This window comes from Acinonyx jubatus, chromosome F2, assembly GCF_027475565.1.
Source record: "Acinonyx jubatus isolate Ajub_Pintada_27869175 chromosome F2, VMU_Ajub_asm_v1.0, whole genome shotgun sequence".
Taxonomy (NCBI): Eukaryota; Metazoa; Chordata; class Mammalia; order Carnivora; family Felidae; genus Acinonyx; species Acinonyx jubatus.
In genome coordinates, this window is record NC_069394.1 from 9039170 (window position 1) to 9066686 (window position 27517).

At 51.3% G+C, this 27517-nt stretch overlaps 1 protein-coding gene across 5 annotated transcripts in view; it reads right to left on the reverse strand.

Moving 5' to 3' along the window:
• The window catches only part of TG (thyroglobulin), a 253423-nt gene that overhangs the window by 140296 nt on the left and 85610 nt on the right, over positions 1 to 27517 (reverse strand). For all 5 annotated transcript variants that reach the window (XM_053208437.1, XM_053208436.1, XM_027063873.2 and 2 more), the window contains 7 exons: positions 27054 to 27134; positions 22006 to 22143; positions 21002 to 21178; positions 19274 to 19385; positions 16676 to 16755; positions 15834 to 15977; positions 8686 to 8748 (listed from right to left, as the gene is read on the reverse strand). In XM_053208437.1, coding sequence (XP_053064412.1) covers positions 8686 to 8748; positions 15834 to 15977; positions 16676 to 16755; positions 19274 to 19385; positions 21002 to 21178; positions 22006 to 22143; positions 27054 to 27134 — 795 coding nt within the window. The remainder of the gene's footprint in view (positions 1 to 8685; positions 8749 to 15833; positions 15978 to 16675; positions 16756 to 19273; positions 19386 to 21001; positions 21179 to 22005; positions 22144 to 27053; positions 27135 to 27517) is intronic.

Sequence of the window (27517 nt, forward strand, 5' to 3'; positions counted from 1 at the left end):
ATCTCCTCCGTGACAGCTAGCTGGTCAGGGCTGGTTTGAGAGTGGGAGGGAAAGAGGAACCACTTCTGTCATCAGAGAGGCCTGCCTTGGGATGGGAGTTGCAGCGGGGAGGTGGGGTGCTGAGAAGCAGATAGTCATGAGTTTCCCAGAGTGGGCTGGAGGCCAGGAATAGGAAGAGGGGGGAAAATCGGGAGGAACCAAAAGCTCCCTCCACCTCACAGTTTTGACTGTGCTCATTTTTTATCGGGTAGTATCTGATTGATTCCAGGCTGAAAATATACCTTCTATAGCTAAGCAAGACACTTGAAAGAAATCTTTAAAGCTAAAGCCAAAACAACCGAAACCAAAAGGTAGGTCTTAAGCTGGCATATTTTCTTCTTGGTTCTGTCTCCCTTAAATGTGATTGAACAATTCCCCAACGGACCAGGTACACAACTGGCACTAACCATCCGGGGAGGAAGTTTCTGACGAAAATCCTAAGTCTTCTCCAGCCCCTAAGGTCTAACAAGGGTTCAGGACACAATCAATCAGCAAACATTAATCCAGTGCCTCCTGGGCTCACCATGTACAGCTGCACAGGTTGTACACTGTACTATATCGCAGAGGCAGCTTTTATAAATATTACCTGTGAAAGAGATCCCTTAGAACGGGCAGCACTTGACCTAATTTAGCTGTTCCAACACTGCCACCTTCACCAGGCACCGGCCGAGGCAATTTTACACGGCACATCTCTTTCAAGCGTAATAACAACCTCGTTGAATTAGGCATCATCATCTCCATTTTGAAGGTGAGGCACCTGAGACTCAGAAAGTTTCTTTAAATTGGTCAAGATCGTTCATTTATACACCTTTCCAACAAACACTGAACCTCTGTTAGCTTTAAATACTAACCTAGAGCAAACTGAATATATATGTATTAAACCTAACAAATTCTAGGGGCGCCTGGGTGGCTCAGTCGGTTAAGCGTCCGACTTCGGCTCGGGTCATGAGCTCACGGTTCGTGGGTTCGAGTCCCGTGTCAGGCTCTGTGCTGACAGCTCGGAGCCCGGAGCCTGCCTCAGATTCTGTGTCTCCCCCTCTCTCCGACCCTCCCCTGCTCGCCCTCTGTCTCTCTCAAAAATAAATAAACATTAAAAAGAATTTTAAACCTAACAAATGATAAAGAAAATAACAGTCAGTGTCCACTATATACCAGGTACCGTGCTAAGTATGAAGGATCAAGCCCCAGGTTGTGAACTCAGTTTCTGGGAGCACGAAATCTGGCAAGCAAGAAGCAGGCCCTCATTCATTCAGTAAATACCTTGCGAGCACTAACTAGGTACCAGGGAACCTTCTAGGGGCTGAGGCTACAGCAGTGAATGAGACACCAAGCCCCTGTCACATGCAGTCTCCCTTCTGGGGGAAGGGCAGACGAACATTCAAGACGTAAGCAGGTGAGAAAATTTCACAGCAGACAAGAGAGCAGGCTGAGGGAGTGGAGAGTGCCCAAGGGGGCTGCTTCGATGCGGAGTTAGGGGTGATGTCAACTCAGAGAAGGGGCCCCACGGAAACGTGCTAGGAGGAAGTCCCGTGGTGCAGGGCTATCGGTGGGCTCTGCTCACTGCCGTAGCCCCTGCACCTAGCGCCTGGCCCAGGGGAAATGCCCACTAACCACTTGCAGAATGAATGAGCAGATAGATGGGGGAGTGGCGGCCAAGGCACGAGAAACCATAACCGTGGCCCCGATCCTGCACCCCAGCAGCTGGCATGATGCTCCCGCCTGCATCCACGCGGAGACGTGAAACTGACCACCTGGGGGCCGCTTTCCTCACATCTCCCTTTTCTTTCCACCCGCCGCTGCTGTGGCTCCGGTTTGCCAGCTGTGTCCTTCTGCTCCTCAGCCCCCGGGGGTCTCGGAAGGGAGATCGGGGCCGGGGGGGGGGGGTGCGGGGTGGAGGGCTGCTGCTAGTAGGAAGCTGTGCCCGGAGCCCGCTCGGCCCTGCTAACTGCAGCTGCCCAGCCAGCGTGGCCCTGTGGGAGAGGAGCCTCCGGGCTGCACGCCCCGCTCGGGGAGGGAGCTTGTGGCTGGGGCATGAGACCCATCCCCGGACAGCAGTTCCCAGGGGGTGGCTGCAGACTCTGCACTGGGAGCCTCTGTGGCGGGTGCACACGCACGGAAACCCTGTGCGGCTTTGGGACGGAGATGCACGTTTTCCACAGGCTCCTGGAGTCGGTGCCTGCTCCCTGGGGCCTTCCAGCCCGAGGACCCGAAGAATTAAGAATTAGCCCTGGTGTGGGTTGCCGTGTCACCAGTCTAGTGACAGTGCACCTGCACAGTCTGCAGGAGCCCCTGCGGAGTCCATTAAAGCCCTCCAGCCCTGCGGAGCACGCTGTGACGTCGGGAACGAGCGGGTCTGCCCGGCTGCGGAGCGTGCTCCCGGCAGGCTGGCCCTGCTGTCAGCCCCCGCAGGGAGAGCGGCCCTCCAGAAGGTCATGTCCACATCCTCGTGTCACCGAAATAAAGGCGGAGAACATGTGAAGGTCATCCCAGCATCCCGGAAAGGGCAGCGGAGGCCTCTGTGCCACTGAGACCACTCTGCAGCTCACCGTCTCCTCTGGCCAGCCCTGCACCTTCCCTTTCCCCCCTTTCCCCCCTGTGGGTGCCTTTGCACCTCAGTGTCTGGCTCCTGGGGAACCCAGCCAGCCACACTCAGCAGAGCGGGGAGACTGGGTTCGAATTCGGACTGGGTCTGAATCTCTCCTATTTGCTAGCTGTTTGAACTTAGACCTCTCTGAGCCTTAGCTTCCAGGTCTGTAGGATGTACATAGTCGTGTGCACAGGGCAGTTGCAAGGGTTAAAATACGGAAAGCATTTAGCACAGTGATTGATGCGACAGCCAACAAGTAGGAGTTTTTAAAGTATATAGTTCTGTACCTCTGCCCTTAACTGGCTGTGACTTACTAGAGCCATCTTCTCTCTCTGCCCGTTTCCCCTTCCCCAGAAAGATGGGCTTGGACTTGTGAATTATCGCCAACATTTCTTAAACACTCACCCTTTATCAGGTTCCGTGTGGAGCCTTGTACTTTTTCTTCAGCACAAGCCCACTAGATTCATCTCTCTTGTTTTCTACCATCATCCCCCCCTTTCAGAGAGGCAAACGGAGGCATTGCCAGGCTGAGAAAGACCTAGAAGAGGACTGGGAGCTGCATGGACCGACTTCAAAGCCCATGGCCGGGCCATGTCCCGATGCTTCCCTCACTTAGAAGATGTGCAGGCTCCCTGCCAGCACTCACATTTTTTAGGATCACACAACTCTCCAGCTTAATAGAAAACATTCGCAGAAAAGATCACCTGAATTCCAGCACCCCACTGCCACAGCGAGGCAAAGTTGATGGACTGTAGTTGTGTGGCCTGAAAGACTGTCTGTGCAGACACTTCCATCACCTGGAATTCAGCCTTGTAGCTGTCCCTGAGCTCGGGGAGGGAGGCGGTGAGGAGCGGAGCTGGAGGGCTGGGCTGGGGCCAACAGCAAGGAGGCACCTTTCTCCCCGCAGGGAGCAAACTGTGTCATACCTGCTGCTCCAAGGGGGGCTCCCGCTCGAGAGCCGGGAGCATTTTCTAAGGGGCATTTTGAAGTGTCTCGGGGTAAAATGAACTGAGAAGACAGATACGGATTTTCAAAGATTCATAATCCGTGTTTTCCCCTGGTGGGCAATCCAAATACTCAATTTGCTTCAGCGGCACCTCTGAGCAAGTGCTTCTGAAATGGTAGATGAAAAGCGACATATCAGTTGTCATGGGAATAAGCCCGCGGAAGATCCGGTGTTTGGGCAGGCGGGAGAGGGGGAGATTGAGGCACCTACAGTGGGCTCCTGCCTCTGAGAAGGTGATTCCTGCTGACCCTGAACGTCCTCTCTGGATTGCTTGGTCTTTTAAGAAGCCACAGACATCTTCTTGTATAAAGAAATGACAGCTTTCCTGTTTCACTGGTTTTTAAAAATGCACAAAATTCCCCCCAGAGAGTAAAATGGTATTCTATATACAGATAACACGCCTGTGCACGTTTTCTCAAAATCGAGCTTGTCTGTCCACCAACACATTCCCCTTACAGCCCCAAAGGAGGGCTTTTGAACAGTCTGAAAGCTCAGTGTGCAACTGTGTAAAGGCCTTCAGGGAAGTGTGGCAGCCAAGGCACCTAGCTTCTGGCCCCCATCCCCCATCCGGCCTCTCCCTGCCCCTCGCTGGCCTTGCAGTCCTAAACTACTTCTCTTTCTATTTCATCATGTGCCACACTGATGCACACCTTTGGGCTTCTCTTTGCACACCTCCCTCTACCCAGGATGCTTCCTTTTCCCCCCTTGACGTCTGACGAACGTATGCTCCTTCTCTATGTCGCAACGTGGGGCCGTGATGCACTCTGGTACTTTCCCTGTCTGTCTGCGGTGAATCTGGGGGAGGCTTCCCGAGGCCCCCACTGTGGTAAGTGGCTCAGCTCCTTCAATTCTGACTTCCTGTGCCTTTCTCCCAACTAGAAGGCCGGCCCTTGTCCTTGCAGTCAAGACCTCTGGCCCCCAGCACAGCGCGTTTTCTGGAATGTAAGTGAAAATTCAGAATCCATGACCCGAAAAGTGGCTGGCAGAGACATATGCACGGAGGGGAACTAAACTGAAGGGAAGGACGAGCTGTTTGGCCCTAACACGTTTCTCCAACTCATCCCCCCTAGAGCTCCCTGCCACGTTCACCCGCCCCCTCCCCAGGTCATTGTACCAAGGTCTAGTGCCAAACCCAGTACAGAGTCTCCTGCCAGCCCTGTGCTCGAGCAAAAGCCTTTCCCTAAGGCCCTTCTGCCTCATCTCACTGACGAGCCTAGGCCCACCATATGGAAATGTCTCCAACGTCTGAACGCCCCAGGCTGTTTCATGCCCCTGGGCCTTTGCACACACAAACCACTCTCTCTGAGGGAAAGACGTACTGAAACTTGGCCACTGGACAAACTCCTGCCATCTTCAAACCACCTAGCGTGTTAGAAGCCTCCCCGACTTGTGAGAGCTCGGAAGTCACCTTCCCCTTCCCCTCTCACCCCCACTGACCCATCAGTGCATCAGAATCCTTCTTCAAAGAGGCTTTGAATGAGTGGCTTAATGCACACCAACTCATCACAAGACACAAGGCCAAGCGGTAGGTGTCCGGACAAGTCTAGGGCTGGAAGTCTACCTCTGCCACCCTTTCCAGAAACTCAAACCAGATGTTCTTGTGTAACTTGGAGGGTGGGCTCAAATCCCAGGGGTTCATTTAACCTCTCGGATCCTCAGCTCCCTTATCTGAGAAACAGACCTCGCCACCATCTAACTTTCTGATGAGCACCAAAGGATTTGTAAAATGTTTGGTGTTTAATAAATATTTCCTTTCCTCTCTGGATAGGAAGTGCGTAAAGATGAGCATTTTGCATACACATGGGGTATACACACATGTGTGCACACGCACACGCACTCACGCACGCACAATCCGTGTCAGAATCACGCTCACATATCAATACCCCGGAGGCGGCATTGTGCCCTCGCTTGACTGCCGTCAGAGGAACATACCCAGACTCTCCACGCCAATTTGGGAACTCTGAGCCCAGATGGAACGCACACTCCGACGTCCCTCCTGCTTTCAAATCGCACTTGTCAAAATCGCACTTGTTTCAGAAGCCTGTGACATGTCACTCTGCCTTGGAAACTTCAACTCAGATCCACAGACTGCATGTGTGAAGGGGGATGCGAAACTCTACATCCTTTGCTCCCTTGTGTTGGTAATTCGAGTCCCAGGAATACAAATTATCAGGGGAAAAAAAAAAAAAAAAAAAAAAAAAAACACAGAGCAGAAGCACCGCAAAAGCCCCTGAAGGTGTTCACACTTTGATTTGTTCGTATCTAAGAGTATGCATTTGACATTCAGATCCTGGAGCATTCTTTATCTACGCGCTGAATAAGTAACACTTTTGTAATGAGAAAGATTCCAATCTTGGATTCAAGATTTCCAAGATGGAAAAACGAACTCACTGCTAGTGAGGATATCACTAGAAACAACGTTGGAGACTAATGTGGCAACACAAAGCTAGAGTCTTAAAATATAAAGTGGTCGAACCCAGTAATTCTGCTTTGGAGAATGTGTCCCCCGGGAAGTAACCTGGACATTCGGAAGAGCTTTATGGACCCAGGTGCTCATTATGGTATTTTCATAATGACGAGGAGTCATAAACAATCAAATCCCCAAAAATAGTGCAAGTTAGTGAAGTGCAGTGTGAAATGCGGAAGCTGACAACACTGGCCCGTTTTTGTCTGCATCTTCCTCACCAGATGGGAAGCATCACGAAAGTAGGAATGTGGACAGAGGAATGAATGAATGAATGAATGAATGAATGAACGGATGAATAGATGCGTGGTGAATGCATTATTCAGAGAGATAAGTAACAATTTGGAAATATATACCTGATGCTCTGTTAGGTAACAATGAAACAGTAACATTGTAGAGAGATTACAAGTACTTCAGACCACAGGAAAGGCTAAGGAGATTAGAAGCAACTAAATCAATGTTTGAACCCACATGACTTCTAAGTAACTCTTGTGATTTTTTTTTCTCCTCTATTTCCGCATGGTTCGAACATTCCACAACTAACTGATAGTAAAAGAGGGCCTGTCTCTTGAGGTCTGTGCGAAGATCAAATGCTTGGTGCAGGACGGAGGACAAATTGACAAAACACGTTGAAACGTTTCGGAAAAGATTATACGGTCGCGTTTAATTCAATGAGACTCACGTCTCTTCTCTCCCTCCCACAAAAATGAAGACAAGGAATTTAAAAAGTCTAGACCCACAAAGATGACAAGAGAAAACAAGAACGGGCAAACAGCAGATAAGACACTTCGACAAATTTTTCAGTGGGGCAAAGAAGAGGGAGGTGTGTTGATGGACACGTCAGCACAGAGGAGCTAACACTCCAGGTCCCTGCAGAGCAGGTACGGACCCGACCTGTGTGTTTCACGGGCACCCCAAGAAGCCCAAGAAGGCGGGGGGTACCATGGAAGGCAGGGGTGGAACACGGGACAAAGACAGGAGGGTCCGCTGCCCACACCCCGGGATTGGTGACGGCAACGGGAGATCCCTCTTGCTCCCTGGGGCTCCCCAGTGAGCCACATGCCCATGGACGGAACAAAAATACTCTTGTTTCGACCCCAAGTCCTGACACGACTAGATGTTGGAGACAAAGAAGGAAAATTGAAAAAGGGTGCTATAAGAGAACCTCGACTCCTCACCTATCAAGACAGGAAGGAACCCCACAGTCACTTCCAAGATTGACAAATCGAGGAGTAGCAGGATTCGTGTGTAAGGTAGAAGGGGAGAGGCCAGGGCGAGAAAAACACAGCTGTAAGAGTTAACCACAATAGCCTCTGGAAGCAGAAATGGCAGGCAGTAGACGTGGGACAAGGAACCGGTCGGGTTTTTCTAAACCCTGAATCTCTGGAGACGATGTGATCATTTCAGTTGTCTTTACGTTATCTTGATAAACCTCAGTATCAACTCTGACCAAAGTCTGGTTGGGATATGTGTCCCCTGCTTGGTCGAAGCACCCCCTCCGCCATTCGTGACATGACAAAGGCAACTCCTACGTCACAGCACTTTAGAAAGCTGACACTTTGTAGTCCTATGTCAAAGTCCTAGACATAAAGTCTCCAAGGGTTTAGACACAGATAGAATTCTGTACAGACTGTGCAGAAAATGTGTGTGTGTGTGTGTGTGTGTGTGTGTGTGTGTGTGTGTGTGTGTGTGTATGATCTCCGAAGTTAGCTCTTTGAACCAGGTGGAAGAAACAACATGGGCTGACGACATGTATACTTTTAGCCGCGGCTTGGCTAAATGATTCCTTCCTACACAAGCTCTATATTCTGTGTCTTCAGCCAGCACTGTAATGACAGATGTCTGGAGCTCCTCAGACATCATGTCACGGGGCAGGAATTAACGTCGCTTGGGCCCTTCGAGTCATTTCCTGACTCAGAGAAGGCAGAACAGGGCCTTGCATCCAGGCCCTCGCTCTCCGGCACCACTCCCAGCTCACCCGCCTCCAGAAACCACTGCGCCCACCTGCCTGCACTTCCTGCTGCCTCGTGACCAGACGGGGCATGGCGGGGGCGGGGCGGGGGGGCGGGAGAACGTGCAGGAGGGGGCGGCAGCCTCAGTCTGGGCCATGCTCCCAGATGGGCCATGCTCCAGACAACAGGGCCCCGCCTCAGATGTCACCGTGCCACCCAGTGCACTGAGGGCTGTGAGCCTCTACTTCCCAGCACTAGCTGGTTCTTTCCCTGTTTGGCCACAGGGCCACAGTACCTGACATTGGCCTGGGACCGTGCAGGTCTCGCCACTCCTGGACAGGGTGAGAACAACCCTCGGGATGAAACTTGCAGGCACGGGACCCAGCCCTCCTCTGCCTCCAATTGATTGCACTATTGGCCAAGGTGTTTATTCACTGGGAGTCAGTTTCCTCATCTGTGAAATGGGCGTGGGGCCAGCAGGGCCCCATCTATGCGTGTGTGCAGTTGCTAGGAGCTCAAATCAATGAGTGTTTGAGGCCCAGGCGAGCTCTCAACGACGGGGCAAAACTAAGAGAGAGAGGAGAAGAAGGAAAAGCAAGGTGGATCTCTCCTGAGAGAAGCTGAAAAGACAACTTACCTTTCTCGGGGAGGAAAGGCAGAACCTCCAAGGGGCAAAAACTGGGAGCATTGTTCTGAGCAACTGAAAAGAAGAAGAGAGGCAGCCGGTTAGGTCCCCTCCACCCTCAAAGGTGTCAACAGGGGCTCACGGCAGTAATGGCAAAATCAGACCTGGAAGGCAGACGGGCTGCGTTCAGCCCCCGAGACACCCTGAACTGGTCAGGATGGGCTAGGTTGGGCCGAGGTGACAATCACATCTCAGCGGCTTAAAGCCGCCACCACCCAGGGTGGCCTCTGTCTCGCACCATGCGTCTTCCGTAGGCGGGATGGGGCTTGGCTCTGTGTCATCCCCCCAGGGCCCGGGGGGAGGAAGGCTCCCCCACGCCCCCCCGCTTCAACAACACTGAGGCAGGGAAAGTGAATGCAGAAAACGTCGCTCTTCTCTGTGGTTTCTGCCTACAAGGGACACATCCCTCATCTGCACACGGGTCGCTGACCAAAGCCAGCAATGAGGCCGGGGGCTGAGCAGGTAGAGTCTGGCCATGTTCTGGGGACAGGCAGAGGATGGTACATGTGCTTACAGCCGTCACTTTCCGACTCCATTCACTTGGGCGAGGCACTTAACCCCATGTTTCCAAACGTGCGCGATGGGACAATACGACCCACCTTGGGAATCGCGTGACGATGACAGGAGATCACGTAGTGCCAGGCACAGGGTAAGAGCCCAGTAAATGACAGGTGCTCCTGGCAGGCAGGATGGCGGTGGGGACAGAGCACAGACTTTATGCAGACAGACCTGGGCCCGAGTCTCCATGTGCCACTTAGAAGCAGCGTGGAAGGACCAGTCATCTGACTTTTTCTAGACCCAATTTTGGCATTGACAAAATGAGGATGTTGTAAAAATTACAGAGAAACCCGCACACCCGGCAGATGGTCCATAAGTGCTAATTATCTTCTTCCCCTCCCCTTACTGAACAGATCGAAAGTTTCATCATTATGCTCTCCCAGCGGCCCAAACCAGGCTCTCCTTGCATGCTCAGCTGCGGGGGGCATGGTCAGCAGTCAAGGGCAGGGCTCAGGGGTCAACTGCCCAGGGCAAGACTGGCTTGGCCTCTTCCTTCTCTGTGCCCTCCAGAAGTTATCTCGCCTCCCTGTCCTCAATGTCCTTGTCTGTAAAAAGGGCTTACAACAATACCTCTCTCAGGCTCGTGAGCTTTAGATGAGTTGGTACGTGTAAAGCTTTGGGTATACAGTAGGCAGGCACTCAATAAATGCTGGCCATTATCCGCTCTTAACATTGCCCTTCTACGGTGACACACTGCTGTCCTATTCTCCCTCCATAAAAAGCATGCATTAGAGTCACAATCTAGTCTGGTCCCTAAGGTGTTGCCCTTCCCCTGCCTTCTTCACTTTGGTCAGGTGAGCCATAACCCAGCCTCTCTTGGTTCTAGAACCTCCAGTTGTATTGTTTTTTTTTTTGTTTTGTTTTGTTTTTTGGTATGGTTCCACCTGCCTGGAAACACCTGTTCCCCCCAAGTCATTCTAAGGCCCTGGTTCCCAGGCTGGGTAACAACCCCGAGCTAGCCCCACCCCCATAGTGTCTGATTCAGCAGGTCTGGGGGGCTCCCTGAAATCTGGCCTCTCTAACAAATTCCCAGGTGACACCGAAGCTGCTGGTCCGAGGACACACTTCAAGGACCACTGAGCTACGGTGTCGTCGGTCATCTAACATTCTGGGAGCTCCTCAAGCAATGCTCAGAATTACTAACCACGGCCATGCTCCCTGCACCCAGTGGGCCAGTGTGGCTGGCCTGTTTAAATACCTGTCTTTCCTGGAAGAGAGCAGTTCTCAGAGCAAAGATCCTGAGAGTTGACGCAGACCTTGGAGAACAACTAGACCATCTATATCAAGGGCATTCAAGTGTTCTCACCCTTGAACCCAGTGATTCTGCTTCCGGAAATGTATCTTGAAATGCAAAGTGAGCTCAGCTTGCAAAGGAAACATTTATGCTATAACATTGGATTGAACTGTACTGTATTGTATCATGTTGTGTTGTAAAGAATGCATATGGTATACATATAGTAGACGTTTATTTCATGGTACTAACTAATCACCAGGAACTATAGAAATTTCTGACACCATGAGAACCAGTAGGCAAGCCGCAGCACATTCCCAGGGAGCACCACCCAGCAGCTCATCTCAGCGAGCACCACCAGGGAGCACCACCCAGCGGCTCATCTCAGCGAGCACCACCAGGAGCATCACCATGAGCTCATCTCAGCGAGCACCACAAGGGAGCACCACCCAGCGGCTCATCTCGGCGAGCACCACCAGGGAGGACCACCCAGCAGCTCATCTCAGCGAGCACCACCAGGGAGCATCACCCAGCGGCTCATCTCAGCGAGCACCACCAGGGAGCACCACCCAGCGGCTCATCTCAGCGAGCACCACCAGGGAGCATCACCATGAAGCTCATCTCAGCGAGCACCACAAGGGAGCACCACCCAGCGGCTCATCTTGGCGAGCACCACCAGGGAGCACCACCCAGAGGCTCATCTCAGCGAGCACCACCAGGGAGCACCACCCAGCGGCTCATCTCAGCGAGCACCACCAGGGAGGACCACCCAGCAGCTCATCTCAGCGAGCACCACCAGGAAGCACCACCAAGCGGCTCATCTCAGCAGACAGATCACGTGGCTCTACTGCTGTTGCATTACTTACCCTTTCTCACCCCCTCGGCAGTATTTCTTAATAGGGTTTTGCTTTTGGGGTAAGACAGAGAGCAAGTTGGTGGCCATGGTGGGGACATTTCCACCACGGCAAGTGGCAATCGCCACAAATCAGGGCTTCCATTCACCCTCGCCAGCTGTGAAATATTGGCCAGCACAGCACAGAATGGGGTTCACAATAGGCCCTATCTCGTCAGGGGTGCTTGGGGACTAAAGAAGATGCTGTTGTGAAATGCCAGCCTGGTGCCTGGAGCCAACCTGGCGCTGAGCGCTTGGCAGGAGCTGTGGGCAGGACGCAAATGAGGACAGAGAGTGGGCCATTCAGTAACCCTACCTCCATGTGGTAGTTTCGACGTGGATTGCAGACAGGCCTAATTGCATGGGCTTTTCATTTCCTACCCAGGTTATGTTCCCTTATCTAGAATTGCTGCAAGGTCCAAGTGCATTTGCTTAGCAGGAACTGTGTGGCTTCGACTGGTTTTTTTAGAAGCCACATTCGACTTTATCAAGAAACCAGAGACTCTGCCCCGCTTGCCAGCCATGCACAGCTGCGGAGAGAACGGGCAGCCTTCGTTCTCTTTAAAGAGCAAAGGGAAGGTACGAGGACCCCGGGGGCCCGCCCTTTCCAGAAAAGCCGGGGCTCTGGGGCACTGCTCGACCACAGAGCAGCACTAGCCACTCCCACCCTGGATGAGAAGCGGGCGTGCTCCCTGGGCCCTCCTGCTGGGGCAGGCCCGTGAACAGCCTCTTCTGCATTCACACTCTCTCAGCCTGAGCCTCTGTCCTGCACCGACACGTGGAACTTTCTGCTCACTGTGGACCGCAGAGTCCCATAGTGCATTGCCGTGGGCTCTCTGGGACCCCCTGTTGGTGCTCCCAGACAGGTTTGTGCCTCTCTCCTGTCCTTTGTTCTGTGAATAGCCTGGCACCATCGTTATGCTGTGACTGCCCCATTGCCTGTGTGTGCGGGTCTCTGAAACTCTGAGGGCTGTGAGGGCAGGACCCTGGCCCACCCCACCTCCGTAGCCTGCTGTCTGTCCCCACACAGTGGTCACTGCTCCCATCAGCCCCCTCTCCTTTACCCCTGGAGACACTTTTGCATAATCGCTTGTAGAGCAGAATTCTCTTCCCCTTTCGTGCTCCAGAAGCCCCCTGACCCCACCGTCATGCAGCCCCCACGGGAACCTCAGCTACATCTCTGCTTGCAGAGAGAATAATTATCTCCTCGCAGGAGGATGGGAATACAGCCCATTTCACAGGGGTTAGCAAATTAATACAGGGGAAAAAAGCACTCTTAGGTGGTTTCTGACATATAGTAAGCACTTAAGAAATGTTCCATTTCTCTTGTGTCCGGCCCCTCAGCCCAGCTAAACCCTCTGCAGGCAGGACCTTCTACCTCCCATGTTTCCTCGCTGTTTAACGTGTATCAGGAGCTCGGTGAGTATCACTTCCCTTTCCCTGCCTCAGGGGCGGTTCTTCAGAAACGGGTCCTGGGTTATGCCTCTCGTCTCTGGCTCTCAGCCCGGAGTCTAATCTGGGGCCTGTGGTCAACACTCGATATAGATGTCAACAGACTAAAAGGCCAAGCCATGGATCTGAAGCAAGGGCCAAAGCCTACTATGGAAATTCTTTCCAAGAATTCCTCCATAAAAACTCACGCTGCGTGTGCCAAAACTGATGGAGAGGAGATTAGGGTCCTTTCCACCCTTCATGGTTCAGGTGGGCATATGACAGAGTCAGAGTTCAGACCTAGGTCTTTCTGACTGACTGAATCATTATGTTAAGTGGTTGGGTCTGAATAAGATGTGATTCCTGTGAGGCCTTGGGCAAGTGACTTAACCTCTCTGAACCTCCCTTTCCTTATCTAACAGCATTTGTGAAGATTAGATGAGATAAGGCTTATAAATGCTTTATCCAGCCAGGCACACAGAAAGAGTCCGATGAATACAGGCTGATTAGTAACACCAGAGGCCCTGGGCATGGTCAATGCTCAGGCAGTGTCCTTTGAAAGAGAGCACCGCTGAGCACTTTTAATTCCCCAGCCCGCAGTTTCTGGACAGAACTCTGAGTCCCCAGCCTGACCCCACAAAATATATATTGGAAAAAGCTAGGGGTCTGTGCCGTCCGATGAAAAGAAACAGAACAGATGGAATGAACTGGGACAATGAGCACCTTGGGTTCTTCTCTCTGCCACCTCCCGCCGTGATGTTGTAACGCCCTGGTCCGATTCCCATGATATTTCTGAACAAACGACTTATATCTTAAGCTTCTTTTTACCCAAGTCTTCCCTGAGCCAGATGAAGATTCTCGAGAAAGACATTTTTCAGTCTTCCGCGGGGTGAGGAGATGGGAGGGGGGATGGGAGGAGAGACGGGCGGGGAAGCTCTGAAGACGAAGGGTTCCATTTCGAAGCCCCCGAAATACGCAGGGCTGGCCCTGGGGTCTCCCGGGGGGCCGTAGTGCTAAGCAAGCATTCACCTCTCCCCTGTCCCTGTGAGTTAAAGCCTATATGGAACATTCTTCTCTAAATAGAAACCCAGCGAGGCTATGTCATCATACAACCCTGATGTTTTTCCTAAAATAAAATTAAAAGCATGACCCTGACCCCCAGTGAATTCAGATCAAGGATCAGTCACAAGATGCTCAAGGTAGACATCAGCGGGGAAGATTCCATTCAGCCTGCTAGTCATTAACTCCACATAAATCTGCCCTAAAGCCAAGGAATGCCTCGGGGGTTAGTAGGCTCAGGGACAAGGGCCGGGGCCAGATCCTACCGTGGAGCCCCATCCCAGCCCCTTCAAGTTGGATACAACTCTGGAGCAAGAGGCCACACCACTGACGGGTTTGGTCTCTTAGCTTATTAGTTAGTTTTATCATTGTTTTTTCAATGTGTTAATAAATTGCTTATTAGTTAATTGAGTTAGGGGAAAACCGGTCAAAGGGTCTGGACATTGTCACATCCAATCACTCACGGGATGGGAAAGACCTGCCAGCAACGTGGAAACGGAGAAGAGTGACATCTAGGGTCACCAGCTCTGGCCTTGTAGCCTGACTCTAGTTGTGTGGTTTGGGGTCTAGTAGCTCCAACTTCCTATGCCACCCTCTCCTCATCTCGAAATGGAGGAGAGAATGCCCGTTCATGGGTATTAAATTCCATGCCCCCGTAGAAGCCCCGGCACGTGCAGGCACGCAGCAGACACGAAATATCAGTTTTTCCCTCCTTTCCTCCTTTGGGGCAACGCGTTGCGTTGGGTGAAGGGTGTAGAGATCCAAGTTATAGATCTCTAAGATTCCTCCAAACTGCACATTCCATGAGTCCCATTTCCAGGACAAGTGCCCTGGCAGGGCCAGCATCAGTCCTATATTGCCTCTGAAACGAGGGAGGAAGCCATGATGGGAGATAACGAACCTCATCTCCGCCTCTCCATTGGACACCTACTCAGAGGGGGTTTTCAATCTTTTTGTACCCGGCACATCCTTCTGGATTTGCTTCCGGGACACAGGGTGAACGTGCCCAGTCTCCAGGCAGCTCCCCACTGTTCCCCAACTGTACCCGCACCTAGAAACACCTGGAAGGTAGGAGCTGACGGGACCAGAGTGAGTCTCAATCACTGTTCTACCAACAGAGAAACAGACGCAAGGGAAGACTTTCCAAAAGACAAACATAGAGTAGATGGCAAGCTGGGAAGACACTCGTATCTCTTCATTTGAGTACAGAGCTTCTCCATCATCCCATGCAGACCATCCATTCATTCATTGGCCAATTTCAAACTGAGCTCCCCAAACGGGCTGGGATACAATCAGCACATATGTATGAAGCGCCCACGTTGGGGCAACGCTGCCTTGACCCTGAAATCCTAACTCCATGTACATCGTCAAATACACACCAGTGTCGCCCTCTCCCTCCCCAAGACTGCCGTGTGTTCCATTACCCTAACTGACAAATTCCAAAAAAAAACACAGGGGAACTTGGCAGAGTGCCCGTCTATTGGTTTCCCCTGCCCAGCAACAGCACCTTAACCATACTTTGAAGACCCTCCTCTCTCCCACTGTGCATACCGTCTTGAGAGGACATCACTCGGGCTGCCCCACCCTCCCTCTGGCAGCGGGAGGGCACAGAGCCCAAGCTGGGCCAAACTCCCTGCCTTGAATTTAAAGCTTGACTACAACAACCAAAGTCTGACGATGGAGACACTGTCCATTCATTCCTGCTAAATACATCCCGGTCGCTGAGACCAGGTGAGCCATCTTTGCTTTGAGTCTATCAGCAACAGATAAATTCCCTCCCTGCTGAAGTTCTATAGGATCGATTTCTGTCACTTGGACCCGACGAATCCCGGCTGGTCTACTTCCCAGCCCAAGGACATCATCCAAATACATGGTTGGCAGGCAGCGAACCGAAGACGGCCACGTAGCCAGAAGGGGCGGGTGACTCACCAGGTTTCTGGTACCATCCAAAGGGATAGGTGCGGACCTCAGTGTCAGGGGAGCCACAGCCCAAAACGCGCCAGGTTCCTGCATTTTCCTCACTGCACGTCTGAAGTCCCAGGCTGTTCAGAGTCAAGCACGCCACCTCTCCTCCTGGAGCAAAGGAGTAACCGGGGCCAGAAAGACGATCATGAGGGAAGACTGCTAACTGAATGAGGGAAATCCTGCAAACCCATCCTCCAGCAGGCGCCTGGGGTGCTCTACTGGACTCCAGGCACGATCTTAGCCACCCGTGAAAACCCGGGTACTGCAACGAGCTTGTCTCAGAGCGCAGGGATGGAGGGAGCTTATCCTGATGGGGCGCCCGCCACGTGCCCAGGGCTGGTCTCTGCTGGCATCCCGTCACTCGATCCTCACACAGTCCCGTGAGGGGGATTTGTATCTCCATTTGCACGTGAGGGATGCGGAGACACTCTGGGATTAAGTGGGTTTTCCTGGATCCCATCACTAGCAAGGCACTGAATCCAGTTTTAAATTCAGGTCATGTGGATGGATGCAGAGTTCATCCCACCAAGCTGCCTGAGCCGCATCTTGAGAGATGAGCTGGGAGCCTAGAAGGAGGCCATGTGAGCCAGGCAAAGTGCCGTGTCAAGGTGCCCGGGCGGTGGGCCAGGAGCCACGTCCGGCCGGCTGTTCCATGTATTAGCCACCACCCCCACCCAGGCCCCCACTTCCCATGTGTGAACAAGGACGGCACCTCCCCATCCACCCCAGAAAGAGCAGATGTGGGAGCATGTTTTCCAGGCTGCCAAGTGCTGTGCTCAGGCAGGCGGAGTCGCTCTCGCTCTTACCTTTTAGCTGGGACACGTTTAGAAAGCCAAAGCCAGTACAGCACGGGTCCGCATCGCACAGCCGTTCACATTCGAAGAAGCTGGCACGAGGAGAGAAAGAGCGGGCAAGAGGGGTTTTGTGGGTGGCCCAGGACCTACTGAATTACAGTCATTCTTACTTCCGGGAGTTCCTTTCCTCATGACTCCGTAAAGTGGGGGTGCTGTGGCCAGTATGCATGAGTGGATTCCTAGCTTTGAGGGTCCTTCTAAAAACAAAATTCTAGGGGCGCCTGGGTGGCTCAGTCGGTTGAGCGTCCAACTTCAGCTCAGGTCACGATCTCACACTCCGTGAGTTCAAGCCCCACGTCGGGCTCTGTGCTGACAGCCCAGATCCTGGAACCTGCTTCGGATTGTGTGTCTCCCTCTCTCTCTCTGCCCCTCCCCTGCTCGTGTTCTGCCTCCCTCTGTCTCAAAAATAAATTAAAAAAAAAAGTTTTTTTTAATTAAAAAAAATTTCTTTAAATAAAAACAAAATTCTACTCTTTTCTCAGGAACATAGTCTTGGCATCTTTCATTCATTGGCTCACTCTTTCATCAAGCATTTATTCTGTGCCTGTTATGTGCCGGTCTCTAAGCCAAGCTCACCCAGCATCCTGAATGTGAGAAAGTTTGGCTTTGGGCTCTGGGGAAAGGAAGACAGGGCAGAGAAGCCATCTTCAGAAATGGGAGACCCCATGGGCTTGCGGTCGGAGTGATCCAACCAGATGTCTGTCGGCAAAGACCGGCACATTTCCCCTGACCCAGCTTCCCCTCATATGTGCCGTGTAATGTTGGCTAATCACACTCTGGTTTGCTGGGTCAGCGTATCCAGGCCCCGTCTCGGGACCTACTTTGCCGAATAACCCAGTGTGGCTGCTAGACCCCTCCCTCAGCTTCTAGGACCAGTCCTGGAGAAACGTAGTGGCTCCAAGCCAATGCTCCCGGGCTCAGCTCTAACTCCCCTCACCCTGACTGCCTGTCCCAGTTCTGATCGCTCGTCCTTGACTCGCCAGAGCTCGCTCAACCCTTCAGCTCCTTTTCAGTGGGGGCAAACTGCCTCATTCTTGCCACTTTCCTTCTTTGTCTTAGGAGCCTCTGAACTCAATTCGCATTGTGGTGCACAAAGCCTCCGTGTCTTGGACGATTTTTCCAATGCTGGCTGCAACTCTGCCCTGATGGCTGTGGACCACCTGCCCCGTGGCTCCCTCTCCCAGAGTCCTGCCCACCTGCCCACCCACCACTGTGTTTTCCTCTCTTGGAAGCCCAGTGCTGAGCTCCAGCCTGGATGATGTGCTGTCCCATCAAACCATCCCCAGCACCAGTATGGCGTCTATCTCTGGTTCCAACCCTCTCTCTCTGACCCTGCCCCAGCATTGCAAGCAGTGCCCTGCCAGATCTCAAGACAGCCTACCCCATATCAACCTTTTAAGTCCATTTTCAAAAGCAGATCTTTTTTTTTTTTAATGTCCATTTAGGAGCGCTTGGGTGGCTCAGTTGGTTGAGCACCCATCTTTGGCTCAGGTCATGATCTCGAGGTTCGTGGCTTCGAGCCCCACATCGGGCTCTGTGCTGACAGCTCGGAGCCTGGAGCCTGCTTCGGATTCTGTGGCTCCCTCTCTCTGCCCCTCCCCCTCTCATGCTCTGTCTCTCTCTCAAAAATAAATGAACATTAAAAAAAAGTGTTCATTTATTTTTGAGAGAGTGTGGGAGGGAGGGGCGGAGAGAGGGGGACAGAAGATCCAAAGTGGGCTCTGTGCTGATAGCAGAGAGCCCGATGAGGGGCTTGAACTCACACACCGTGAGATCACAACCTGAGCTGAAGTTGGGCACTTCACCGACTGAGCCCCCCGGGTGCCCCTTCAAAAGCAGATCTCAACCACCAGCAACATGACACAGTTTCATAAATCAACAACACTTCATAAACCAACAGTTCATAGGCCAAGGACTCTCAAATTCTAAAGTAGAAAAGAATCACCTGGAGGAGAATTTTACTTAAAATTCAGATTCTTGAGCCCCATCCCAGGAAATGCTGATTCAGTAGGTCCAGGAAAGGACCCAGGAATGTAGTTTGCAAAACATCCTCTTGGTGATTCTGATGGGTGGGATCCAAAGACCAGGCTGAGAGAAACATCACCTTCAAGTAAAACAACTAAATAACAGCTAACTACCTACATATATAATAACATACTTTTAAAAATAATATATCAAACAAATTAAAATTCCTGATAAGCTTATGAGCTTGTTAGAAGTTCTACCTTCTCTCCAGATTTTGCACACGGCATAGTGAGACTTTGCCAATCAAGTTTATCACAACACTTGATAATATCTGTTAATTGATAAGACACGGGTCAGTGTCTCCCTTTTGTGTCAGATGCCTGGATGAGCATGGCTAAATTTTGTGTTTGGTATCAGTAACTTAGCCACGGTTTTTAGATATGGTCACCTCCTCATTACCTTTCCACTCTTTGCGTTGGGTTTTACAGTTTCTTATGTATGTGCCTTTAGTTGATATTAAGTCACCTTCTTACGGAAGCAGAAAAGTCTTAACAATAAAGATTTGAGAGGACAGAAGTAGCTTACCCATTGGAAATGGATTTTTCAGACATGGGCACTTTGTTTCTAATGGAAATCCCCGTCAGTTTTTGGAACGGCAGGCGAGTATAAAAGTTCTTCACTTTATCTTGCAGTATAACTACACAGGGGAAGAAAGAAATTATATATTATTTAGAGAGATATTTGTTGTATCTATGAAATATGAAGATTAGGGTAGACACAACAGATCGAGAGTTTCCAATTAGATGGCATATTAAACTCACATGCTTACTCTCTGTTCTTATCACAAATCTCACTAAAATGACAGTGAGGGGATTCTTGTAAAGGCTCCCACACACAAGAATAAAGAGAATAGGATGGGGCGCCTGGGTGGCTCAGTCAGCTGAGCGTCCGACTTCCACTCAGGTCACGATCTCGCGGTTCGTGAGTTCGAGCCCCGCGTCGGGCTCTGTGCTGACAGCTTGGAGCCTGGAGCCTGCTTCGGATTCTGTGTCTCCCTCTCTCTCTGCCCCCCACCCCGACTTGTGCTCTGTTGCTGTCTCTCTTTCTCTCTCAAAAATAAACATTAAAAAAAAACTTGCAAAGAATAGGAGAAGGCATACAGCAACAACTCTGGAAGCTAGAGAGCACACACAGGGGCTAAGAAAGCTGAATCCTCAACTTTTCTGTGGGAAGAACAAGAAACCTTATACACCTTCTGGAATCCCCAAAAGTTTAAGTATTGACATCACTGGGATGAAGGTGGCCTAAACCAGGATAGGCCGGCAATCTCTAGAAGAAGCAGTTAGGTCTCCGGACAGCTTCCCCGCTTCTGCACAGGAGACGAGTGCCTTCTTCCCACTGCAGAAGATAGAAGGCTTATTCTCCGAAAAGAACAAAAAAGAGAGGATCTCTTCGATGCACCAGGTGGCGTTCGTGGTGGGAATCACACACTGAAACTAGGGGATTCTTTCAGATCCACCTACATGGTGACGATTGAGACTCTCATCTTCCAACCTTATTTGGCATCCAAACCAACAGCAGTCAGGCTCATGGCCTCAGGCCAGGTGTTACAAGATTCCTTCATGGGAAGGACCCATAAATAAAGACCTGAGGGATCCCCCCAAAGTGTGGCCCAACTAGATTATCCTACAGGGAAACCTGTAGGATTGTGTCAGATGCCTGGATGAGCATGGCTAAATTTTGTGTTTAGCATCAGTAACTTAGCCACGGTTTTTAGACATGGGCAGTGAGCTCTCACCACACACTCTGAGCTTCCCAGTCAGTTTCTGGGCCCCTCTCTTACATTTGAATGTAAAACCGAGGGTCACCAGATATCTGAGAAAGAACTCCAGCACAGATAGAACAGTAAACAAAGCATGATAATATCCCAGAAGAAATGGAGACTGTGCAGGGGAAAAACACTCCATAAAAAAAAAAAAAAAAAAAAAAAAAAAAGTGGCATTAATGTCCTCAGAGAGAAAAATCAACTTCTATCTTGTGAAAGCCACTGTTGGGATTTTCCGTAACAGATAGCCGAATGGAATTTGAACTGATAGCTGCATTAATGGTGGCTTTCTCTAAGGAGTACGATTGCAGAACAGGATTATTCTCTATGGTCAACTTGATGTGTTTCTAAATGGTGTCGCATTGTTCCAAGGAGCGTGAGTAACCTTAATTTCAAAAAGAAGAATAAGTTAATGTGGATATTTCTAAAACCAAGGAGCCAGCAGCCCACTGGAAATGCCGTTTGCGCAAATCCCACGAAGCACCCACCTTTCTTCCGGAACAGGGTCTTTGGCTGGTGGGGCAGGAATAGTCTGCAGCCTTTGGGATTGGGCTCCATGACATCGTCACACACTTGGGCCTCTGGGTAGAGGGTGCAGGTGAAGTACAAGGGTGTACTGTCTGTTATCTCCGCCAGCTGACAGAAAGAGGGCTCCTGGATACAGCCTGCAGGCAAGAGAGCAGTGGGTTTCGGTCCTTGGGAGGCCTGAGGGAAAGTAACCTCTACAGGATCTACTGGGAAGAAATGCCGGGAAGAGATTCTTCCTTGGAGGACAGAGGCCCAGGACCGTTGAGAATATCCATTCTGAAAGGCCCAGGAGAAAATACTAGAGTTCTGCTAGCTGGGGAGACGATTGTGCACCAAACAGGGAGTCCATGTGACTCTGAATGAAAGCAGAATCTAAGAAGGTGAAGAGTGAGCTGTGAACTCAGGAATACAGGGGAAGAGAGAGCAAAATTCCACTGGATCTTTACCCAGGACCATCTCAGAGGCAGTTGGGATCTTCAGACCTGAGGCCATGGGACTATAAAACTTTTGTGAACTCTGTGAATGATCTCCCCTGTTCCACTCCCATGTCAGACTCTCCCACTGGTATATGTGAGATCATCCAGTTTTTTCACAAGGATGGATTATAGTTTATTCATCTTCTTTTGTTTTCTCATCCCCAAGGTCAAATGCAAGGCTTAGAACATAGCATATGCTAAACATAGCACATGCCTATTGGGTAAAGGATGGGTGGATGGGTGGGCGGATGGATGCATGGATGATAGGTTCTGGGAGTAGAGTAGAGATTATCTCTACTATAAGCTTCTTGAATCGATGGGTTATGTCCTGTCTTTCTTTTGTATCACCCCTGGTACTAACACTGAAGTGATTCCTGAGTTATGCCATTGAGTCTCATCCCATCTATTTCTCAAGAGTCGTTAAACTAGGTCTGTGTTGCCTGACCAGAGGATCCAGAAGAGGAAGGATGTGTTCTAAGGATACTTACGAGACAGGCACCACAGGTTTGCCTGCTGAGGGGAAAACAGGTGTTTGAAAAGCCAGTGCTGCTGGTTGGGCAGGGGTAGGCTTCCATTGACAACCACCTGCTTAAGGTCCACGGGGAAGAAAAGTTCTGTTGTCAAATCTGAAAAAGAAGGAGAGGGTCAACTTCCTTTGCTTTATCTCCACAGTGAGTCTCTCTCTCTCTCTCTCTTTCTCTCTCTCTCCCCTCCTCTCTCCCTCTGTGTCTCTGTCTCTGTCTCTCTCTCTCTCTCACACACACACACACACAACACACACACACACACACACACATTTTTTTTAGTCTGTGTGAAGCCAGAACAGGTCTGGAGACAATAGGGCTGGGAGTCTAGCCAGGCAGGAAGGGGTCGGAAGCTTTCAGAAAGTCCTAAAATTATAGAGTTGCAAGATCTTAGAATCTTAGTTTGGAAGACACCTTGGGAGCCATCTGGTTCAACTTTGCACCCAAGGCAGGACTTTTCCCCATGGTATTTCTGGCCGGTGCCCCTGCAGCCCTGTGTGACGCGTCCATGCTGACCATAGCAGGCCACTCCACCACTGGGGACTTGTGGAGTCCAAATGGTCTGTCACTTTGAGCCACTGATGCTCCTGTCTGTTGAAGCCACGCAGAAGTGCTGTCTCTCTCCCAGATGGCAGCCTACATTTGTGAAGACAACTCTGCCCTGCCCCACACCGCAAGCTGCGGCTTTGCTATCCCTTAGTCGTTCCTCGTATCCTCACCATGATCGCTGGCTTCGGGATCTTTCTGGGTGCCCTGCCGCCCACGGGACAGAAGTGCAGCCTTCTTCTTGGTCCAGGCTCTACTTGCATTTTAAGCTTTATCTGCAGTTGCCTCAATTCATGCTCCAGGAGCACAGTCACATCGCTTGCTGCCCCAGGACTGTTGACTGTGCTCACCCCTCTTCCTCACCTACCTAGTCCTCCTGTGCTTCAAGGACCAATGCTGTTCCCTCCTGCCCTGATGTGCTGTAGCACTCTAAAGAGGCTCCCCAGTGCTGAGGGGCCCGATGTTCCCTTCACGAGAGGTCTGACTTTGCATAGGCGCTTACCTGGGGGCATGAAGCAGTTCATGGGGATGAGGTGGGGCCCATTTACAATGCCCCTTAGCCCAGGGATCTGGCATCACATCCGTATGGACCCCCATTTGCCTTGGACTTGAGCATCCTTCCAGAGGCCCACTTTCCATGCTCCATAGAGCAGGCTCATGAAGACTGAACTTTCTCACCAACAAAAACCACCAACGGAGATGACATCTTTACTCACATCTGCCAAGGCCAGAAGTTTAGCCCTGGCAGAGACCCCAGAGACAATGTCGCCCTTCTCTGTGCCTCCCCAGCCTTCTGGGTTCTTGAACTTAATATTATTGTACAATGGGCAAAAAAAAAAAAAAAAGCTCTCTTAAAAAATGGGGTGCCTGGGTGGCTCCATCGGTTAAGCGTCCGACTTCAGCTCAGGTCATGATCTCACGGTTTGTGGGTTCGAGCCTCCCATTGTGCTCTGGGCTGACAGCTCAGAACCTGGAGCCTGCTTCGGATCCTGTGTCTCCCTCTCTCTCTGCCCCTCCCTCGCTCACACTCTGTCTCTCTGTTTCTCTCTCAAAAATGAATAAACATTTTTTAGAAAACAAAGCTCTCTTACTATACAATGGGCAGTTTGCATGCCTGCCCCGTGATATCACTTGTTAAGACAGCAGAGGAAGAAAGAAAGAAAAAGAACACACGAGGTCTGAAGACAAAGTTGAAGTCCCTTCGATCGCTTTGCCCTCAGAGCCTTTGCGCAGAGGCTGGAAATGCCTGGCGGATCCTCCCAGGCTCCTCTGAGAAGCCTTTCTGACCCCTTCAGGCCGCTTAGCATCCTCCTATCCCCGCATCCCCACCACACTCGACACCTGTCCCCATTGTAGCCTTTGCTACGCTGTCATGCCATGGCTGGCACGGGGGCAATCCTCGCTAGCCTGCGAATGTCCGAGGGCACGGCACTTGTGCTCAAAGAATGTCTGGTGGACGGTAGAATGAATACGTAGCCCACTCAGTTTGTACTTGGTTTACACGGCATTATTCGGAAGAATTCCTTGCCTTCTTGTTCGCACTCCCCCGGGAGGCAAGGAGGCCGGTACAGGCCTGGCCAGACAGGAGGTTGCTCTTGCTGGTTTCCCTGTGTGTGTCCCAAACACTCAGACTCACTGAAGTAACACTGGAGCAGAAAGGGGACAAGTGCTCCCTGTGCTTTGAATCGGGGAGGCCATTCTTGGGGACACAGGCCAGGTAAACAAGCCACGGAAATGGCACTGGCCAGGCTGCAGAGGAGCAGATCAAAGGGGCCCCTCCTGCAGGGGAGTTATCTTCCTCAGCCCAGGAATGTAATCAGTCAGAAAGGGAAAACCGAGCTGAGCTGGGTCTATTCAGCCTGGATCCCTCCAAGGTCTTGGGCAGGGGCCCAGCTCCCTTTCTGGTGGCAGGAGGTGGGGATGGGGGGGGGGGGTGGAGGGGGATGGGTCCTTCCTGTGGGAGCCATGTGATAGTTTTAGAGATATGGCCTGACATAGTGTATAATGATGGATTTTACAAAACGTCCAGAATTGCCCCAAAGTCATTCACCTGTTCAGTGCCCCGAGGACCCCCGCAGCACCACGAAGGCTGGGGGGGAATCAGCTAACATAAGCGGCCCAGGACCTGGGCAGGGGCCAGTACGAGCACCCAGCGCAGGGCGGGGACTGCCACAAACGGGAGAGCCATGTCCCTGATGGCAGGGGCAGCTCAACTCCGCTCGGGGGACGGTCGCCAGGCGGAAATTTGAAGCCTGTATTGCCAGAGCTTTTTCCTCTGTTTTTCTCCCAAGAAGCTTGAAATCTAAATTTTTATATAAAATCTCCCAATTTAAAATTACTGGCTCAGTTAAAAAAATAAAAAAATAAGAAATTTCGCTCTGCAAATCAAACCAAACCCCGTCTGCTCAGTTACCGGGGGCCCACCAGGAGTCAGCCCTGGAGCCGACACCGTCCGAGCCAAGGAGTGGCCAGTGATCTAGAAGAACCCAGGCTTCGGAGGCAGCTGAGCAACAGTCTGAAACCTGGCACTGCTGCTTGCTTCGGGCTGGACTGGCTTTTGCCAGGGGATACCGAGGCATCGGAGTCTCATATCGCTCTGATAAAGCGGGAACAACGATACCGGTCGGCAGAATTGTCCTAAGTTTTGCGAGAAGAGATACACACAAAATACCAAGTGCAGGGCCCGCCACCAGGAGGCTCAGGAAGGGGGTTTGCTCTCCTCTGCCTCCCTCCCTCGTGAGTTTTGAACTCACCCTTGCTTCAGCCAGAAGACAATGGCCGGCAGCAGATAAACTTGAACACCAGCCTCGTGTTTGGGAGGCTCGGAAGGGCAGAACGCATTTGCCAATACGCTGGGGCAAAGATCAGAAAGGTGAAGGTCTAGGCCATGGTGCAGAAGACACGAGGCCAAATGCTTGAGAGGGAGCTTGATGAGATCAAAGGAGGGATGGCCTCCTGCACAGGCGCCCACCCCCGCCCCCCACTCCCACCACCCTGCTGGCAAAATTAAAGCCTCCACTGGAAAACCTCTGAAGGTTCAGAAGACATCACTGCTAACAGCATCGGACAGGAATATGTCCTCTGACCCTAGTTTCCATCCTGAACTGGGATCTGCTGTCTGATGTGCAGTTACAGGAACAGAGAGGCCTGAGGACAGAACTTTGAGGAAGCCTTGCTAGGAGCCAGGCTTCGTGCTGGATCATCATCACCGATATCACTGCCACCACCTAACAACAGCCACTAATTCTGCAGCACCTGCTCTGCGCCACTGCAAGTTCAGTGTTACTTGCTCCCATTCCCACACTTGCCCCGCCTTATGGGTACCGCTCCCTCTCTCATTTATTGAAGGGGAAACCGAGGCTCAGGGAAGGTGACTGAGGGTTGCACAGGCAGATAGAGGCAGAGGTGGGGTTTGAACCCTGCTCTCCGGGGCTGAGAACCTGCAGTTTAAACCAGGGCTCCACCCTTGGGTCCTGCAACTCTTAGGGATGCGGAATGAACTCATAATTGCCCAACTTCTATGGGATGAGCCCTATTGCTGGTGGTTTCTGTACATTATCTCATTGGATCTGGACAAAAGCCCTGGGTAGAGAGAGGAAGAGGCTATGAATTTGGTGGCATCTGTTAAGCACCAGGCGATATGCCAGGGGCTTTAACTGCCATGTCATCTATGATGGGATTAGCGGAAAGCAAGGTACATTCTCCACATGATGAATCAAGGCTCTTATCAGGTGAGCAAAGTGCCCATGGCCGTGGAGTTAGCGGTAAGTGGCCAAAAAAAAAAAAAAAAAAAAAAAAGGCTCAAGTCCTAATCTATCTGCTTTGCAATGTGGTGTTCCCTTCGTTGGGCCATGCTGTCTCCCCGTGCCGATAGACTAACCTGCCTCTCCTCTCCCTTCCCTTCCCGTCCTTTCTCTTCCTCCTCCTCCTCCTCCTCCTTCCCCTCCCCTCTTTCCTCCTTCTGGCTTCCACCCTGAGTTGTAGCCCCACCTAAGAAACAATTGCAACAGCTAGGGATAGCGTCTGAGACCGCACATACATTCTGTCCCTATTGATGTATGGATTTCTATCGTCCGCTGCACAAAATGACCCTTTCTCAAAAGACTCTCTAGAAATCCCACTCACTGCACAATTCCAGAATAGGTACCTTTTGCTCACACTCACTGACCACAGTCAGATGAAACTTTCCCTTTAATCGATTTTTGCCGGTGTTGGGATGAGGGTTGTTTTGTTTTCCAGTAGCACTGTTGACGTGGCCATGATCTCACTTTGCTTTCTGTGCCAATGGCGCCTCTGAATGGCTGTCCCTATTTGTGAAGTGAATAACTGGGGTTAAAAGCTAAGAGGGCAGTCCATGGCTACGTAACAGAGCGATGCTAATAAGTCCATCCACTGACTAGACCCTTGGCCTCGCCATCTTGACTCCAGCCACACACCAAGTATATAAAAGGTTTCGGGGCCGGTACCTGGTTCTGTTGGAGACGTTGGCCCTGGTTCCGTGTCTTTTCTGCATCCCATAGACTCAGACCGAGACCCCATGTCAGAATCTAGGAGTAAAAAGAAAGTATTGCTGTCCTTATGTTGGGGCGGAAAAAGGGATCGACAACGTGGCAATGTGGAAAATCCTCACGGTCCACAGCCAGGTGCCTAAGACAGGATCTGGGACAAATCCAGGGGCAGAGGACTGTACCCTTTGGCCATTTAGGGAACAACAGCCAACCTCTCAATAACAAAACCGTGACTGTCCTCGCTTTTGAAATGATTAACACTTGCACAGCTAACGAAATGTGTTCATAAATATTGGTCTTTAACACACCCCATGAAGGCAAGGAGGAAGATTCCCATTTTACTCTAGAAACGAAAAATGGAACTGTGTAGAGATGAAAGGACTTATCCCAGAACATGCAGGTGGGAAGTAGGTGTGTTCGAA